Below are 17,659 nucleotides of genomic sequence, written 5' to 3'. Positions count from 1 at the left end.
GCAGTGACCCTGCTCATCCCCACTGCCTGCTCTGCTCCCCGGCCCAGGTTTTGCCACCTGCCCGCCCATGTGTCATCTGCTAATTTTACCTGCAGTGATTTAATCCTGGTTGCCTTTGTGCAGAGGGGAAGTGAGAGCTCGAGTGCCTGCAGAGCCCCCCGGCAGCAAGGACACCCCGTGCCCTCTGTGCTTCCTGCCCCCAGCACGTGGTGTGTCCCAGCTGCTCCCCCATCATTCCTGGCACACCGTGGCACATGAGCTACCTGCCTTGACCACCGTCATCCCTGGGGGGAGGAGGTGGACCTGCAGGACTTGGGAGCTCATTAGTAACCCAGCATGGACAGAGGAGTTCCTACCAGCAGCTCCCAGACAGGCTGGGCAGCTCGCCCAGGACATTGACAAGCCCATGACCTGAGCATTTCAAGCTGGCCGGAACATCTCTGTACTGACAGACTTCCTAATTCCTGGGCAGCTTCCCAGGATCCAAGCAGAAGGTTCCTCTCCTTCCTAAGATGAGATGTGCAATATGTAACCAAACACCTTGTTTTTGCCTTCTCCAGCAATAACTTCCTAGCCTGCCTCCACAGCAGTGTGAGGTCTCCACGCAGCCCACTTATTTTGCGCAAACTGTGTCCTCCCTGAGCAGCCACTGCCAGGTCCCCATGGCAGGTCTCACCTTGTTACATGTAGGGAAACTTAGCAGGGAAATGCTGTAGTGGGGGGCTTGGCAGGCATCCAGCAGCACCATTCCGTCCTAAATTCACTCCCAAACCTCTGGGACGTTTGGTGTCCTTCAAGAGTGTGTGTCCATGAATCTGCTTGGAGGGACCCGTGGCCCCAAATCTCTTGCAGGTGGGAACTATTTTTCCCATGCCCCTTTTAAAAGGCAACCCTGCCTGGAGGGTGCCAAAATCAGTACTCAGGGATGAGTTAGCCCTGGGCTCGCAGAGGGTCCCTTGTGATGCTGCCATGCTCGTGTGAACCAGCCCCCAAGAAAGCAGAGGGGACCCCACGGCCTGTGAGGCCCCAAGTCCATACCATGTGCATGGCCTGTGTGTGGCAGGCACGTTGTGCACGGACCCGGACCTTTCTCGTCACCCTGGACCCGGACCCGAGGGTTGTCCCCCCCTCAACTCTGCCACCCCCAAGGCCGCCCGTTAAACCCCCCCACGCTCCCGCAAGGCGCCGCGGCCCCTTTAAATCCTGCGCTGCCGCGGCCCCACCCGTCAGTCTTTTCCCCCTTCTATTTTTTTATGAATGAAAAACGTTCCGGGCGGAGCCAGGCCAATCGCCGCGCTCCCATTGGCCGCCTCCGCCCCCGCCCCCTCAGCCGGTCTCAATGGTGCTGGGCGGAGCGGCGCGCGGGCGGGCGCGGGGCGGCCCGACAGCCAATCAGCGGGCGCGGTTGGCGGAGCGGCGGCTCGCCATTGGCCAGCGCGGAGGGTAAACAAGCGGCGCGGGGCGGGGCCGGCGGAGGCCGCTGGCTCGGGGGCTGCGGGCCGGCGCGCAGTGGCAGCGCGGTGCCCGGGCTCGCAGAGGCGCCGCGCCATCCCCGGCCCCGCTCCCGGCTCGCCCCGCTGCCGCTGAGGCTGCGGCGCCCCGGCCGGGTACGTGGGGGGGCCTGGCGGCGGAGAGCGGCGCGGCCGGGGCCCGGGGCTGGGGCGGGGGCGGTGTTTATGAATGGCGCGGGCCGCGCGGTGTGAATGGCGGGGGGCGCTCGAGCGCGCGCTCGGGGGAGAAGCGCGCGGGGGGGGGCGGAGTTTATGAATGGGGCGCGCGGGGCGGCGTGGGAACGAGCGCGGCTGCGGCGCGGCCCCGCAGCGCGGAGAGGGGCGGGGGAGGGAAGGGAAAGGAAGGGAAGGGAAAGGAAAGGAAAGGAAGGGGCCCGCCCGCCCCGCTGCCTCCTCCCGCTCCCACGGCACGTGATGTCACGGCCGTTTCTATAGAAATTAGGTGACATCACGAGCCGGGGGGCTGCGACCCGCCACGGCCGCAGGAGCGGGCCGGCTCCCCGGGGAGGCGTGGCGGCCCCGCAGCCGCACCGAGCCAGCCCCGGGGGTGGCGGGGGCCAGGGGCTGACCCCTCCCCGTCCCCGTCCCCTCCACCCCCCAGGCGCGCACCTGCCGGAGCCCGGGCCGGACCCCCCTTCCCGGGCCGGCGTCGATGCTGAGCGGGCCGGGGGCACTGCCCGCTTCGCCCGCACCATGGACGGCTTCTACGACCAGCAGGTTCCCTTCATGGGCCCCGGGGTAAGTTTGCCCACCCTCGTCCCTGTTGACACCTGCCTCCCTGACCTTGGGGCACCCACTCCTCATCCTTGGGAGTGCCTCCCTTGTCCTTGAGGGCACCCCCAGCTTTGGGGGCTGCCACCCTCATGGGCAGCTGTCTCCCTGTTCCTTGCAGAAGTCCTGCACAGAGGAGGGCCGAGGCCGGCCGGGGTCCGATAGGAAAAGGAAATTTTTGGAGACCGACCTGGCCCATGACTCGGAAGGTAGGCAGGGCTGGCCCGGGCAGCCGTGGCCTCTCTACGGCCCCGTGAGACCACTTGCCTTGCATTTGTTGTTTTACAAATAATCCTGCAAATAATGGCAGTTTTATGTATTCTTCTGTGGAGCACATAAGTCTTTCACTCTGTTCCAGAGCTCTTCCAGGATCTCAGCCAGCTCCAAGAGGCCTGGCTAGCTGAAGGCAAGTCTTCACCTCTGCCTTTTGCCATGTCAAATCTCTCTGAGAGCATCTTTTTCAGAGCTGAAAACGCCATAAACCCACTTTTTTTGTTTGTTTTTTTTAGCTCAGGTCCCCGACGACGAACAATTTGTCCCAGATTTCCAGTCTGACAACTGTAAGTGATTGTTCCGGGTTTTTGTTCTCTGGGGTTAGATGTTTGGGTGCCTGTGCAAACATTTGCACTGGGTTTGGAGCTGCTTCCTTGGGAAATCAGTTGTTCCTGGGGCTGAAACATGAAATCACGGGATTTTGGGAGAAAGCACGTGTGGTTTGGGTTCATCGAGATGAAACGTGCAACGTCCTGTCTTTTGTTAATGGGGGAAATTATGGCCAAGCGCATGGAAATATCTCTAAACTGCTCTCTGGGCTCCTCTGAGACACGATGCTCATTCGTAGTGAGGTGGATTCGCTTCTAAATCCTCCTTTTCCTTTTCAAGTGGGAGAGATAACCCTGGTTGGGCTGCTTGGTTAGCCACAATCTCTGCAGCTTCTAGAGCTTTTTAGAGTCCTGGCCCAGCGCTGTTGGCAAGAGCGAGCCTGAGCGGTGAAACTTGAGCCGCTTTAAGCAGCATTAATCACTGGCAAGCAAGCGTCTTTAAAAGGAGGCCAGTGAAAATGCAGTCCCTGGTGAATTGCATAAGAGCAGAGAGTTGGTTCTGAGCCGTGCTGCGCTGCCAGAGCGGGCTGGTGGCGAGGGCAGGGGCTGGGGAATGGCGTGTGGGGCTCGCACAGCCCCGGGCGTCCCCGGGTCGGCCGGGGGAGGACGGGGGCGGAATCAGGATGTTTTGAGTTGTTACCTGGCAAACACAAGTAGTGGCTTGGTGTCGGTGGCTGGGCTTTGCTGCCGAGCCAGACAGCTACGGAACTCGGAGGAAATCAAATTTAGCCTGCAGTCGAACAGATTTTTCATTCCAGCTTTGTCACAGCATGCAGCGGGGTATCTCCTCCGACAGCGAGCGCATGTTAATTATTGCTCTTTGGTTACTTCGGAGTGGGAAACTTGCCATTGAGCTGGTCCAGACAGCCCAAGTTTCAGATGTGTTTTTTTCCCCCCCTGTCTCCCCTGAGATAAAAGGCGAGCCTGGAGTCAGAAACACAACGGTCTGTTGACATCCCCAGCACAGCCCAGCAGCTCTTGCTTGGAGCAGTAGAAACTGCAGTGTGCGTGGGAGGGTGGCTCTTGAAGCTGAAGCTGTTTCCAGTGCCTTTTGGCAGTCTCTTTTTCCTTGTAACCTGAAGAGCTCAGAGAGGAGAGAGAAACTTTTCTGGGTGATGCAGGAAAAAGAGGAGAAGAAGAAAAAGGCGTTTATTTGGTCAGGACCCTTAAAACGTTCTGATCTGCTCGGCCTGCAGACCTGGTGTTGAAAGGACTTTGTCACTTGAAAGATCTGTCTGCACGACTCCCTGCAGCAATAACCTTCCTTAACTTTCCTGGGGAGAGAAGGCAAAGGTTTCTTTTGCTCTGCAGTGCTGGCTGTGGGGGGATTCAGACTGAGGCAGAGAGGAATGGGAAGCTCAGCTCTGCATCCCTGCATTAGAGAGAGTTTACAGAGGAGAGAAACTCCAGTTTAGAGCCGTGTGCCATGTAGAAAGGGAGAGAAGGCTGGCTCTGGTGCAGCTGCAGTCTGCACCCAGCTTTCACTAGCAGGGACATGCTGCCTTCCTGGGCTGGCAGTCACTTTGGAGTTCAGCATCCGTTGGCTCCTGGGGAAAGGTAAATCCCTCCTTAGTCCCTACGGGTGTTTGTGGCCCTTTGTTGGACTCTGTTTCTGCAGTTGTGTGACTCCACGTCTTTTCCCTGAGGAAACTCTCTTATCCTGAGCAAATCTCAATCTTATGCCCCATCTTGCATTCCCACAGCCAAGCTTCCTTGGCACAGCAGCAGAAAGGGACAAACCAGGCTCAGTTTGGACCTCACTGCAAAGGGAAAGGTTTTTGTGTTTGTGCAACACAGAGTCTTGGATATGCTCAGAACTGCAGCATCCTTCTTGCCTTGCTAAAACCCCCTCAAAGCTGCCTGCAACTCTGCTACTGCCACTCTCTGTTCCCAATTCCATAGCCAAAATCCCTGGCAAGACAGGGTCTTAAAGTTGGGGCTTGGTAGCAAAATAATCCGGAGGGCAGTGGGTCGCTGTGCTGAGGAGGAAATCCCACTGTAAGGAAAGCAGGGCTACTCCACGTGAAGGATGCATTGTTCTGAGTGGCAAGAGGCCAGATTCAGTGCTTATAAGTTGCCCAGGGAAGTGGTGGATCCTTTCAGGAGAGCAAGGAGGCTGTGGTGACTCCACAGAGCTTGTGCTGGCTCTCACACTGCACCCCTGGCTGGGCATGGGGGTGAGTTCACCAACAATGGTCCTGTGGCCAAGGGTGTACATACACTGTTATGTCTCCACTGATTGTTTAAGACCTGCAAAGTGATGGGATCATGCTGAGGAGATCAAGCAGCACAAGAAGTGATTTTTTTTCCCAGGGTACTTGTGGCTTCCCTGTGCAGGCAGCACATTGCAGCAGCCACGGGCAGGGCACAGAGTTTCTTCCACACCAGAATGAAAGAGGGAGGTTTGTTTGTGAGGAAGAGTTGTTTAAACAAAGGAGAGCAGGATCCTGGCTTCTATTTCTGCCTCCTCTCCTGGTGTGACCTTGGGTGCGTCCTGTAGTGCCGGGGATGGAGGGGCAGGCATGGAGCTCGGTCCCAGGTGATGGCTTGAGTGGGTGCCAGTGTCCCTGGGCTGGAAGTGGTGATTTGGTTGCCTTCCCCTTGGCTCATTCAGTGGAAGCCAGTGCTCTCCAAACAGTCTCATGGAGGTCCAGGAGGATGGGAATAACCTGCCCTGTCTTCCACCAAGGGATTCACTGGGAATTCTAGGCCTCGAGTGGCTTTGTGGTGTCACCCATTTCCATGGGACAGGTCTGATGGCTGGCATTAGGGGCATTTCCAGTTCATGCTGCTTGTGTGGCACTGGGAGGGTTTGCCTGAAGCTCCCCTCCTGGCTGGGCACAGCAGTGGCACGTGTGGTCCCCAGGGTCCTTCCTTCCATCTCCAGAGGCTCAAGCAGCCCCGAGGGGCTGTCAGGCACCCAGGGGTGTCCTCGCTGCTGCTGTGGCTCAGCCTTGGCATGGATCTGCCAACACATCCTCTCCAGCCCCGTCTGTAGTTGAGCTGCTCCCTCTGAGTATTTTTATACATTTTTTTAGCTTTTAATTACAGTGCCGAGGGCAGGACCGGAAAGGGTAGAAGTGCTTGTGCACCCAGTGTTCCTTTAGGTGTTGGGTGCTGGAGCAGGGCAGCTCCTCCCAGCTCAGTGCTGGGACCCAAATCCAGAGCTTTCCCCCCAAAAGCTGCACTCTGGGCTCCTGCAGCTCGCTGGCCGTGAGCTTGGCACAGGAGCACGTCGTGCTGAGCAGCGCCGGCCGGCCCCGCAGTGTTTGTGTAAGGAATCCAAACGTTGCACAGAGCCCGGGCTTGGACAGCTGGTCTCTGTTAGGATCTTAAGGCTCATTTCCCTTTTTTTTTGAATGGCAGTGCTAAGCTCTGGGGAAATTTTTCCTTTTTTTTTATTTTTTTTTTTCCCCCTCCCTCAGCCACATGAATGGAGCACTACGAAGTGTTTGTGAATGGAGGGTGGTGCCTGCTCGGGGACTGGAGGCTTTTTTTTTTTCAATGAATAACCAGACCCCATTGTACGACTGGCGGAAAAACAACTCGCTCCAACAACACGGAGCCTGTTCGGGAGAGCCATGCCCACGATAGGCAGCTGGAGCCCTTCCAAAACCAGTTCCCCTTTGCTTTCCCATGGCTCGTGGGGTGCCTGTGCTCTGCCACCGCCACGCTGGCCCCCTTGTAAGGCTGGAAATGCTGAGAGTGGCAAAACCTGGCTGGGGAAGAGGGGAAGGAGGAGTGGGATAAATCCAGCTTGGGAGCGGGTGGAAGGCGTGTGGGGGGCTGTGCTGGCTCAGCGCTGGGCTTTGTGTTTCAAATCCTTCTCGGGGAGGGGGGGGTTTATGCCCTTGGTACCAGCTGTACTGAGGCCTTTCCAGGGGGGGATGGGTAGAGAGGGGAGTCAGCAGCTCTTTAAAGGTTTTGACAAATTAGGGGAGCAGCTAATTACCTGGCAAGCTGTGAACAGTTGTCCTGGAGCTATTTGCTCCTCTCCAGTGTAGCTGGGCTGTGTTTAGGCTTCGCACGAAGCTAATACTCCACTTCCGATTAGTCTTGGCTCTCCTCTGAGGCGCTATTTAGGTACAGATCTCTGAGGCGCTTTCCCTTTCCTAGGGCGCCTGCTTTTAGAAATTAATTAGCTTAAGCGTATATTGCTCAGTTTATAATTATATATAGCAAGTGAGCTTGGGAGTGGGCGGAGAGGATTTGGGTTTAATGAGATGTTTGTCACTTGAGCTCATAGTGGGACCCTAGGGCTGGATCCCATTGGAGCACCTCGGCTGCGGGAAGGTGGGTCCCACTTAAAAACTCTGCAAGTGGGTACGGCCCTGGGAGGGCAGTGGGTCGCTGTTTATGAGGTCTTGGAGCTCCAGTCTGTCAAGCTCAGGGAGGCAGCCACTGCCTGTGGTGCCTGGGATTTGTTCCACTCGCTGTGAGGCTGGTGGACACTGTCCCATCTAAGGGTGTTGTTGAGCTGCCTGTGCCCCTCTGGCTCTCACACTGCACCCTTGGTTGGGCATGGGGAGAGTTCACCAGCAATGGTCCTGTGGCCAAGGGTGTAAATACACTGTTATGTCTCCACTGATTGTTTAAGGCCTGCAAAGTGATGGGATCGTGCTGGAGATCAAGCACCACAAGAAGTGATTTTTTTTTTTTTCCCAGGGTACTTGTGGCTTCCCTGTGCAGGTAGCACATTGCAACAGCCACGGGCAGGGCACAGAGTTTTTTAAACACCAAAATGAAAGAGGGAGGTTTGTTTGTGAGGAAGAGTTGTTTAAACAAAGGAAAGCAGGATCCTGGCTGAGAACAATGTCCTGGGCTGCTGTGACTATCCCAGCTCTGCCCTTCCCTGCCATCCTGACTCACTTCTCCACCAGCGTTGGGGTCTATCAGCCTGGCTCAGTTACTGAGCGCTCCCAGGGCATCATTCAGCACCTTATTGCCAAGCAGGAGTGATGTTCCCACCGCCCTCTGCCCTGTGGGTGAGCCTGTATCCCCTCGCTGTCCTTGCAGTGGTCCTGCACGCCCCACCTCCGGCCAAGATCAAGCGGGAGCTGCCCAGCCCATCCTCGGAGCTGTCATCCTGCAGCCACGAGCAGGCTCTGTGTGCCGGCTATGGGGACAAGTGCCTCTACAACTGCTGGTAGGTAGCACGGGGACACCGCTGCGTGCAGAGCCCTGGGGACGCTGTGCCACGCCGCAGTGTCACCGTCAGCCCCTGGCCCTTCTCCCTTGGCAGTGCCTACGACAGGAAACCCCCCGCTGGGTTCAAGCCATTAACGCCGCCCGCCACGCCGGTGTCCCCCGCGCAGCCCGGGCCGGCGCTGCCCCCGCCGGGCCCGCCCGTGCCAGGGGCTGCCCACGGCTCTGCCCACGGCGCTGCCCACGGCTCTGCCCACGGCGCTGCCCACGGCGCTGCCCCGGCCCCCCACGCCCTGCAGGAGCAGCGCCAGCAGCCGCCCTTCGCCGTGCCGCGCCCGCCCATGCACATGCCAAAGATGATGTCTGAGAACCAATACCCCGCAGAGCACAGGTGAGCAGCCCCACCCCAGTGACCACGGGAGGCCTCTGGGGTGGGTTGGTGGTCCCAAAGTGTGTGGGGGAGAAAGAGAAATGCTCGTGTCTTTGTTCCCATGTTGTTGCCTGTTGTCCCATGTGGCAAAACTTGCTTCTTCTTACTGGGATCTTGTGGCTCTTTCTCCTGCTCCTTCCAATCCCTGAACATTGGGCAGAGCCTTTGCCTCCCTCTTGGGACAGGCAAGGGAGGCAGAGGCTGACTCCTGCATCCACCCCTGTTCCAACAGGTGATTGTCTTGAGTCAGGGCTCTGCTCTCCTCATTCCCACCCACTGTAGCTCTGCCTCCCAAGCCAAGCCCTGCTGGGCTGTGGAGCTGGGACCCTGGGCTGGGGGTGGTCCAGAGCTCCCCCTTGCACTGCATGGCATCACCATTGTTTTGTGGGCTGTGGTGGGAGACCCCTGTTCCCTCCTTCCTTTCCAAGCTGTGCCTTCATTCCCCATCACTCCCATGTCCCTGGAGACTCTACCAGTCCCTTCCCTCACCCTGGGTTTGCTCCTTTGGGTGCTCTGCTTGTGGCCACTGGATTTCCTTTGCTGTGACAGCCAGGATGTCACCCCAGTGAACATGGGACAAGATGTGGCAGCCTGGCAAAGTGGGGCCAAGGTTTTCCTTGGAATGTGCCCACAGCAGGCGAGCATCCCTGCCCAGCAAAGCAGGCTCTGTGTGACCTTCAGGCTGTGCAGGGGGCTGGCTGCGACCCCTCGGGAAGCTCTGTGCCAGCACGGGGCTTGGGTTTCGTTCAGGAAGGGCAGAGGGACATGGCTCGGAAATGGAGTAATCCCAGCCCGGCAGCTGGGAGGGCTCGGGTTACAAAGGCAAATGGTGCAAGGCCGGCTGAGAGGAGCCCGCACGGACATCCCAGATCACCTTTCAAGGTGCCGGAGGACGGGGGGATGTGGCAGCACCCCCTCGAGATGGTGCCTCAGCCATGGCCACAGCAGAGACTGTGCTCTCAGAGCAGCGGTGGCAGCACCACAGAGCCCAGAATAGTGCTCCCTGCTGCCGGGTTCAAGGTTTAATCCCAGCTGCGCGGGCGGATTAGCAGCCGGCTGGGGCTGGGGGTGGATTTGGCTTTGCGTAAGCGCCCACCCATGCACAGCATCCCTGGCCCCTGCTCCCACTGGGGACACGTTGTACTGGTTTGCAGAGAGAGGAGCGTTGGGGGGTGGATTTTTGTTCCTTTTCCCATTCCTGTACAGATACCTGAAGGCCAGAGTGCTGTACTGTTACCCTGTTAGAGGGGCACAGGGCTTCTGGGTCCCCATGGGATGAGCCCCTGTGCTTCTGAGGAGCCGTCCCAGCCTGCTGTGGGTGCCCCAGGCTGAGGACACGTGCTTTGGGGTGACAGCAGGCCCTCGTCCCGCAGGTTCCAGCGGCAGCTGTCGGAGCCGTGCGCCCCGTTCCCGCAGCCCGGGGTGCCGGGGGACGGCCGCCCCCTCTACCACCGGCAGCTGTCGGAGCCCCTGGGCCCCGCCGCCCCCCGCCCCCCTCAGGGATTCAAGCAGGAGTACCACGACCCTCTCTACGAGCACGGCGGCCCTGGCCTGCCCGGCCCCCCTGGCCACAGCTTCCAGCCCCCCTTGGGCATCAAGCAGGAGCCCCGGGACTACTGCATTGACTCAGGTGGGTGTGAGCCAGGGGACAGCCAGGGGCTGGGTGTGGTGACACTCCAAGGAGCATCAGCGTGGCAGGGGCAGGGCGGGGCCTCAGGCCGTGGTGCTGGGATACCGCTTTGCCTTTTTATTTCTCTTTTCTCCAAGGCATTCACCAGCGGTGTGGTCAGTGCCATAGCCACAGGCTGGGGTGCCCCACAGCGCCTGGTGGGTCCCCCCTGGCTCTGGCCCGGGGCCAGCTGTGATTGCTGGCTGCTGGACCCTACCAGCATCACGGAAAAATCCTCTAATCGCCTTAGGACCTAAAAATACCCCAGCCTGGGGATGGAGGGTGGCACAGCCCAGCAGATGGTAGGGGAGGCGCAGCAGTGCCTCCCTTCATGTGGGGCCTGTGAAAACTCAAGCTCCAGTCTAAATTCCAGTGCCACCCCAAATCGTACTAGCTATTTTTTTCCCCAATCCTGAGGGTGGATGTAGTGGACCAGGGAGTGTGGGGAGGGAGGATTCACTGCAGTCCATGCTCGGGGTAAAGGATATGCTGCCAAATCCATGGTGGCACCTACAGAATCTACAACCTTAATGCCATTTCATTTTCCCCTCAGAAGTGCCTAACTGCCAGTCCTCGTACCTACGGGGGAACGTCTTCCCCAACAGCCATGACGGTGAGTGACCCCCCCACTGTCCCCTGTCCTGGCCCCATCCCACCCCTCTCTTGTGGGCAGCACTCCCTGGGCACCCAGAAAAGCCCCAGGAGAGCCACATGTGCTGGCAGCAGCCCCAGAAGCAGCCAGCAGCCCCTGTGAGCGTGCTGGGAGGGCACGGCAGCGCCGCGTAATCGGGGATAATCTGACAGGGCTGCTAATAGGGCTTGGAGCAGTGACGGGGGCAGAGCTGCACAGCGCTCAGCCACTGAAATAACTGCCAGCAGGTCTGCTCCCAGAGCTGGGCAGGGGCTCCTGTGCTGGGTTCAGCCAAGGCAGGGTTTTTGAGGTCCAGCCCAGGGTAGTGGAGGGGCCCTGTGCTTACGAAGAGTGTTTTCCCCACAGGATTTTCATATGAAAAGGACACACGATTGTATTTTGATGACACGTGCGTGGTACCCGAGAGGCTGGAGGGTAAGAATCTGACCTCAGAGGAACTGATGCTTGTGGAGGAAGGTGTGGGGATGCTGGGATATGCAGTACCTGCCTTATAAAGCCTAGCAGTGCTGGCACAGTGCTCCTTAGAGCTGCTGAGCATCATCCCACGTGGCAGCTTGGCATCAGTGCCATGCTCCATCTCTGTCCCTGACACCTACCTGCCTGCAGCACCATCCCCAGCACCTCTCCCCCTCCCACCCCGTGATCCTGCTCAGGTGTCTTGGCACAGGGATGCCCCACGTTGTTGTAGGTGTCTCCAGCTGGGAGAGGGGCAGAGCCAGGCTGTTTAACCAGGTGTCTTTGTGCAAGCAGGTAAAGTGAAGCAGGAGCCCACCCTGTACCGTGAGGGCCCTCCCTACCAGCGGCGTGGGTCCCTGCAGCTGTGGCAGTTCCTGGTCACCCTCCTGGATGACCCTGCCAACGCCCACTTCATCGCCTGGACCGGCCGGGGCATGGAGTTCAAGCTGATCGAGCCTGAGGAGGTAGGAGAGCTCCTGCCCTGGAGCTGGGGGTGCAGGAGTGGGCTGGATCCTTCCCATGCAGCAGAACCTTCTGACTTTAGGCGAGAGGAATCTGCCTTTAGTACCTTCCAGTGCCTCTCGGCGTGGCGTGTGCTGCTCCTGAAGCTGGCAGCGGTCACCAGCCCTGGTGGTGTTGCCTCTGTCCTGTGCCTTGCTGAGTTCTGCTGCTCTGCCACGGCTCCCTCCTTCCCAGGCTGCTCCCATTCTCTGCCCTGGGTTTCCAGACTAGCAGCTCCGTGCTGGCACGCTGTGATGCCAGAGCCACGCTGCTCCACGGGAGGGTGACACAGAGGAAGAAGCTGTTTGGGGAGTAATTGAGAGCAGCTGTAGCCAGCAGCGAGCTGTGCATTGTGGGTAGTTACCCATAATATCTCTTGCACCACGCATGGAAATTGTGGTATTTTGAAGCAGCTTTTTTGGCAGGCTCTCCCTAATGAAATGGCTTTTGATTTGGGCCCTGATTCGGCGGTGGCTGTGTGCTGGCAGGGAGCCACTCCCAGGCCACGGTGACACCTTGGCTCCAGCCAGCCCTCTCAGACCAGCCTGCGGCCTGCATTTCAGCTGTGATTTCCTGTGAGGATCCCTGATGGCTGCCCCTCTCTATCCCCGCAGGTAGCACGGCGCTGGGGCATCCAGAAGAACCGACCTGCCATGAACTATGACAAGCTCAGCCGCTCCCTGCGCTACTACTACGAGAAGGGCATCATGCAGAAGGTGAGTGACCCCAGGGCGGGGTGTGACCGTCCCCTGCTGTCCCAGGGGGTGGCAGGAGGGGGTTGGGATCCCGTGTGAGGTGTGTGGTGCTCCCCCAGGGCAGGGCTGGTGTTCAGGCCCCCCTCACACCCCGCTGCTCCCCGCAGGTCGCCGGCGAGCGGTACGTCTATAAATTCGTCTGTGACCCCGACGCCCTGTTCTCCATGGCCTATCCCGACAACCAGCGCCCTTTCCTGAAGACAGAGCCGGACTGCCCGGTGCCAGAGGAGGAGACGGTGCCCCTGACTCACTTTGAGGACAGCCCAGCCTTCCTCCTGGAGATGGATCCCTGCAGCAGCCTTCCCTACGCGGAGGGCTTCGCCTACTGACTCGGCCGGCCGGCAGAGCCACTGGCACCAGCGCGTCCACCTGGGCTGACACGGTTTTCTAAACGAGTATTTTTGGCTGTCTGTAAGGAGAAAAAAAACAAAACAAACCCAACGACAAACAGCATGGGTGCACACACAGATTCGAGGAATTTCAAACTCCCCACGTGTGTCGCTGCCGAATTCCCACCCTTCCTTTCCAAGGGCTAGTGCACAGGACTGCCCGTGGCTGGCACCTCCTGCCGTGCATCAGTGTGATGTCTTGGGGCACCAGGAGCCTAAAGTTGCAGCCTCTTCCCCAGGCCCTGGCTCTGGCAGTGCCCCAAGTCTGGGCTGCGTGGCTACCGAGCCAATTGTCACGACAATCTGCTTTGCATCGAGCACAATCCTTGCGTAGCTGCCTTGTGTGGTGGAAAGGGCTTTGATTTGCACAGAGAGAGAGGAGGGATGCGGGGCCAGCACCCCGGGGCTGATGTGCACAGCATCCTACCCCAACTCCGAGGAGCCTTCTGCCTTCTTCCTGACACCCCTCCCCATATAATCCTCTTGTTCCCATAGAACCTCCTGCATCCTCTCCGTGCCCCCAGTCCTCCCCAGCTCTGGCTACAGGCCATGAGTTGCATTTTGGGGGGGAGGAGACCCTGACACTAACTCCCTCTTTGGTTTGTTGTTTTATTTTTTTTTTTTTTTTTGGATGTTTTAGGAAAATACTAAAGGTTTCTAAACTGATTTTTGTAGATTTTTTGTATTTTAAGGCAAAGCTATTTTTTGCAGCTCGGCTGCTGTCCCTGGAGCCCTGGGGACACCCCCATGGCTTTCCTAGTGGCAGGGGGCAGCCCTCCATGCCCGTGGCTTCCTGGGATGGCTGCCGAAGGATCTGGTCCACTCCATTTCACTGCTCCAGTCCTCTTTCCCAGGGGAGCCAGGGCTGAACCCCAGTTCTGGCTCAGCTGTGCTCCCCCTGCTCGGCATGGCCTCGGAGCTGGGCTGTAAGGCTGAGGTGGGTGAGGATGGGGGGTTCCCCACCCCCTTCCTCGACATCCCACTTCCCTCCAGCTCCCCCCACCCCTTGCTGCACCTCCTAACACTCCTCCACCACTCATGTATCCATACCTGCCTCCCCTGCACCAGCTACATGTTTTGTTGTAAATGCTGTATAGGAATTTTTTCTCTTCCTTAATTAGCTTCAGTTGGAAATTTTGTTTGGTTTATTTTTTTTTTGTTGTTTTTTTTTTGTCTGATTCTTTTTTTTTTTTTTTTTTTTTTTTTCTGGGAAGTATGAAGATTAACTCTACAATGACTTGGTTGCTCTCCCCATGGTGGCTGCAGTGGCCTGTACCCATGGGGAGCATTTGGTTTTGGGAACCCCACCTTGGGGACAGGTTTTTAACCATCTGCTCTGTGTGGCAGGTCTGCAGTGCAGAAGGAGTTAATCTGAGGACTGATTTGAAATATCTTTATTCAAGCAGGGCTATGTATCTCCTGCAAAGCTGCATTACATTCTGTACTGTGTACAATAAAGGATCTTGCTTCCTGTTCCTCCCTGACTGCCTGGGCTCCTGCTTTCCCTGTGCCTTGGGATGCTGCCTGGGCTTGTGGGGTCTGGAGTGCTCCAGGCTCCAGCCCATCATTTGGGGTCTGTCTGGAGCTGGGACCAAGTCACCAGGGCTGCTTTCTCCCCAGTTCTGGATTTTGTTGTTCCTGGGTGTGGATCTTGCCATGGCTTTCACAAAGCCACATCCCATGAGAGGATCCATTTGGAATGGGGGTGGTTTCTGCCCAGTGGGTGCAGTTTAATATTGTTTCTTCCCAGGGTTTCTCAGTGAGTCCTCCACTCCCCAGGCAGCACCTGCCATCAAGCAGGGCCAAAGCTGGTGGGGACCTCTCAGGAAAGCCCCTCCACAAGCTACTGCCAGTGGTACCCACATTGTCTGAGTTTCTGGGAAAAATTCAGGGTTTGCCAGAAGATGAAGGAGAGGGGTAGAGGGCAAGGGCTGTTCTGTGAGGACTTGATTCAGCTGAAGGGTCTGTGCTCTCCTGCCAGGCTGGAGAAAAACACCCCAGAACTGCCCATTCCCACTGGCCTCAATTTTATCTGGGCTGAGCCAGGGTCTCCACAGGCTCCCAGCCCATCCTGTGCAGGGGCTTGGTGTGATGCTGGAGATGTTCTGAGAGCTTATTTTCACTGCCCAGCCAAGCCCCATCCCTAGATGTGGTAGTGGAGAGATGAAAGGTCCCTGTGTGCCATGATACTTTACACACACACCCCATCTCTCCTGGATCCACTGCTGGCTGCCAGCCACATTGCTAATGGGTCCTTAAGCTGCTCTTCCATCATGCCTGGAGTATTCAGCTGCATGGAGAAGTGTGGCTGTCTCCCAGCAAAACCAATTCATCTGGCATGAAGCCTTCAAGGAGCTAAATCAGCTCTTTCCCCTCAGGAGACATCTTGCGCTCCCAACCCTATCCCATTTTTATTTTCCACAAAGCTCTGCCCAAGACTGCAAAAGCCAGGTGATCCTCCAGACACAGGGCCTGGTAATCCCCCCTGCTATGGATTTCAGAGGCTGAGTCCTGGTGCTCAGGATGGAGCAAGGGGAAAACGGGGCCACCGGCAGCGGGGCCGGCGGGCAGATGGCCGAGGGTGAGGGAGCTCAGCCCCTGCCAAGATTTGGGACCAGCTATGGAGGGTGAGGATGAGGGCGAGCACATAAGGCAAAGCCTTTCCAAGCCTTCATCGAGCATCTTGTCACACCACAGCCCTGACCCTGCAAATCTTACTGTGGGCAGGGCTGGGGAATCTGTTCTTTAACAGGGAGAGGTTAGGAGGAGGTGTTTTTCTATCCCAGTTTGTCATTTGTGACAAAAGGGTTCAGGCCCCAAAGGGCTTGACACCTCACTGCCTTTTATCACTTAGAACACCAAGAATTTGCTCCTTATTTGACCTGCTGTGCATCCCCCATCCCTCTCCTCATGCTCCACACAGAGGGATGGAGCTGCCTCAGGTGCCTGGTCCCACTTGTCCCCAGCCCAAGGGTGAGGGACAAGCCACAGCTGCTCAGTGTCCTGCCTGCAGCCTCCCAGGGATGGGGCAAGAGCTCCTGGGCTGGACTGGCACTTGCCAGGAGCTGGGGAGATGGAGGGGAGGCAGGTGGGGAGGCATGGGTGCTCCCTTTCACCTCCTGCCCCATCAGATGCTCTTCCAGGCACACACAGGGGATGTGCCCTCTTAGGACATGCCATGGCACAGGGAGCACTGCTGCCACTGCCACCCCTGCCCCAGGACCAGGAATGGCTCAGGCCACCACTGCCCATCCCCAGGATGGTCCCTCCTCACATATTCCTGCACCATTTGCCTCCTGCCTTCCTCCCACTCCTTCCAGCCACTGGGGAGGATGAAGGGGAGGGAGCAGAGAGGATGGTGAATGATGAAGCACCACTTTGGGGAGGATTCAGCTGTCCAGACTGGGAAAAACCTTGGTGCTGGTGTCCAGTCCTCCAGCTCACAGCTTCCATCTCTGTGTGGTTGTTGTGATAAAGGGCCCATCAGCAGCTCAGGGTGAGCAACAACCTGTGACACAATAAAATGGCAGCTGGTACTGAATGGGGACAAATGTGGTTTTTCCTGTTTTCTTCTTTTCACAGTGTTTATAATGTGTCCCAAGTTATCTCCTCCCTGGAATGAGAGTTTGGAATTACCAGATGGTCCAAGAGGCACAGGTTAAAAACCATTTGGAAAAGGGGAGCCTGTAAAAGGGAGAGCATCATTACAACCCTTTACACATCCATAATTCATGGAGCACATTTCTGCTCTCCCTGCCTCAGAAACATAGAGCAGGACTGGAAAATGTTCAAAAAGCAGCAGAGACAGCCAAGGGTCTGCTCTGGCTCTTCCATGGGAGTGTATAAATAGTCTGGCACTTCCTGGGGCAGGATTTGTGGCTCAGGGGCTTCATATTTAATAGCCCATGACAGAGTTTTCCATTGCTGCCTGGAAGAGTATTTTGGGGAAGAATTACTGCCCACACAGCTTGTTCTTCTGGCAGGATGGCAAGCCCAGCACTTGGGACAAGAGGGGCTGCATGGCCCAGCCTGGGCAGTGGGACACAGCTCCCAGCTGGCCCATGTCCCACTGCCCATGGTGGTGGCCTTGTGCCTGTGCTTGGCAGCAGGTCACATCACAGCAGCTCTTCAAGCACTCCATGTTTTCAGTAAGTGGGTAGATTTGGCTCTTAAACACCTGGAGTGGCTCCATGTGTGGAGCCAACTTCAATATGAGTCAACTCCAGAAAAAAAAAAAACCAAAACCAAACAAAAACAACCACACCAAAACAAAACAAAACAACAACCAAAAAACATCAAGCAAGCCAAGATCTGGGCTGGTGAGTTGGGAAAGGTGAGGAACTTCCAGCCTGGGGGTGTGCAGGACACCCAGCCCTGTTCACATTGGTCTGGCACCACCTCGTGGATGTCCGTCTGTCCATCTGCTCTGCTGGCCCCCACGGGTTTGTGGCAGCACGTCTGAGAGGTCTCTGGTGCCCAAATGTGGTTCATACCTGCAGGCTGGGCACTCTGTGGCAGGATTCAGCCACAGCTTGTTCCCCAGGGATTCTCTGGGCTTTGTGCTGACTTTCCTGGGAGATGTGGGTCTGTGTTACTGACTCCAAGCTTCCCACTCCTGGGCAGGCTGCAGGGAAAGGGACACCACTGACCCCACCTTCTGCTGTGCTCCACTGAGAGCAGAGCTGGGGCTCCACCAACACCCCAGAGCCTCAGAGCCCTCCAACACTGAGCTCCCAGCCTCTCACAAGGCACTAACACTGGAATAAGCCTCTAAGTAG

At 57.5% G+C, this 17,659-nt stretch overlaps 1 protein-coding gene across 1 annotated transcript; it reads left to right on the top strand.

The window, feature by feature from the left end:
* The first annotated feature begins 1,478 nt into the window (after positions 1-1,478).
* On the top strand, positions 1,479-14,357 carry ETV5 (ETS variant transcription factor 5). The gene is made up of 13 exons (XM_056498330.1): positions 1,479-1,607; positions 2,113-2,249; positions 2,404-2,491; positions 2,641-2,688; positions 2,792-2,842; positions 7,901-8,030; positions 8,127-8,420; positions 9,833-10,089; positions 10,682-10,741; positions 11,126-11,194; positions 11,531-11,700; positions 12,352-12,453; positions 12,600-14,357. The coding sequence occupies exons 2-13, from the start codon at positions 2,205-2,207 to the stop codon at positions 12,819-12,821; spliced, it is 1,536 nt and encodes a 511-aa protein (XP_056354305.1). The 5' UTR covers positions 1,479-1,607; positions 2,113-2,204; the 3' UTR covers positions 12,822-14,357.
* The last annotated feature ends 3,302 nt before the right edge of the window (positions 14,358-17,659 follow it).

Source organism: Oenanthe melanoleuca, chromosome 9 (assembly GCF_029582105.1).
Source record: "Oenanthe melanoleuca isolate GR-GAL-2019-014 chromosome 9, OMel1.0, whole genome shotgun sequence".
Classification (NCBI taxonomy): Eukaryota; Metazoa; Chordata; class Aves; order Passeriformes; family Muscicapidae; genus Oenanthe; species Oenanthe melanoleuca.
This window is presented reverse-complemented; position numbering and strand designations above follow the sequence as displayed.

What these genes read in the sequence shown, in the direction of transcription:
- ETV5 (XM_056498330.1), top strand. Translation starts at nt 2,205, where the DNA reads ATGGACGGCTTCTACGACCAGCAGGTTCCCTTCATGGGCCCCGGG. An exon ending in CAATACCCCGCAGAGCACAG is followed by an intron (nt 8,421 to 9,832) that starts GTGAGCAGCCCC and finishes CTCGTCCCGCAG; the next exon opens with GTTCCAGCGGCAGCTGTCGG. An exon ending in AGCTGATCGAGCCTGAGGAG is followed by an intron (nt 11,701 to 12,351) that starts GTAGGAGAGCTC and finishes CTATCCCCGCAG; the next exon opens with GTAGCACGGCGCTGGGGCAT.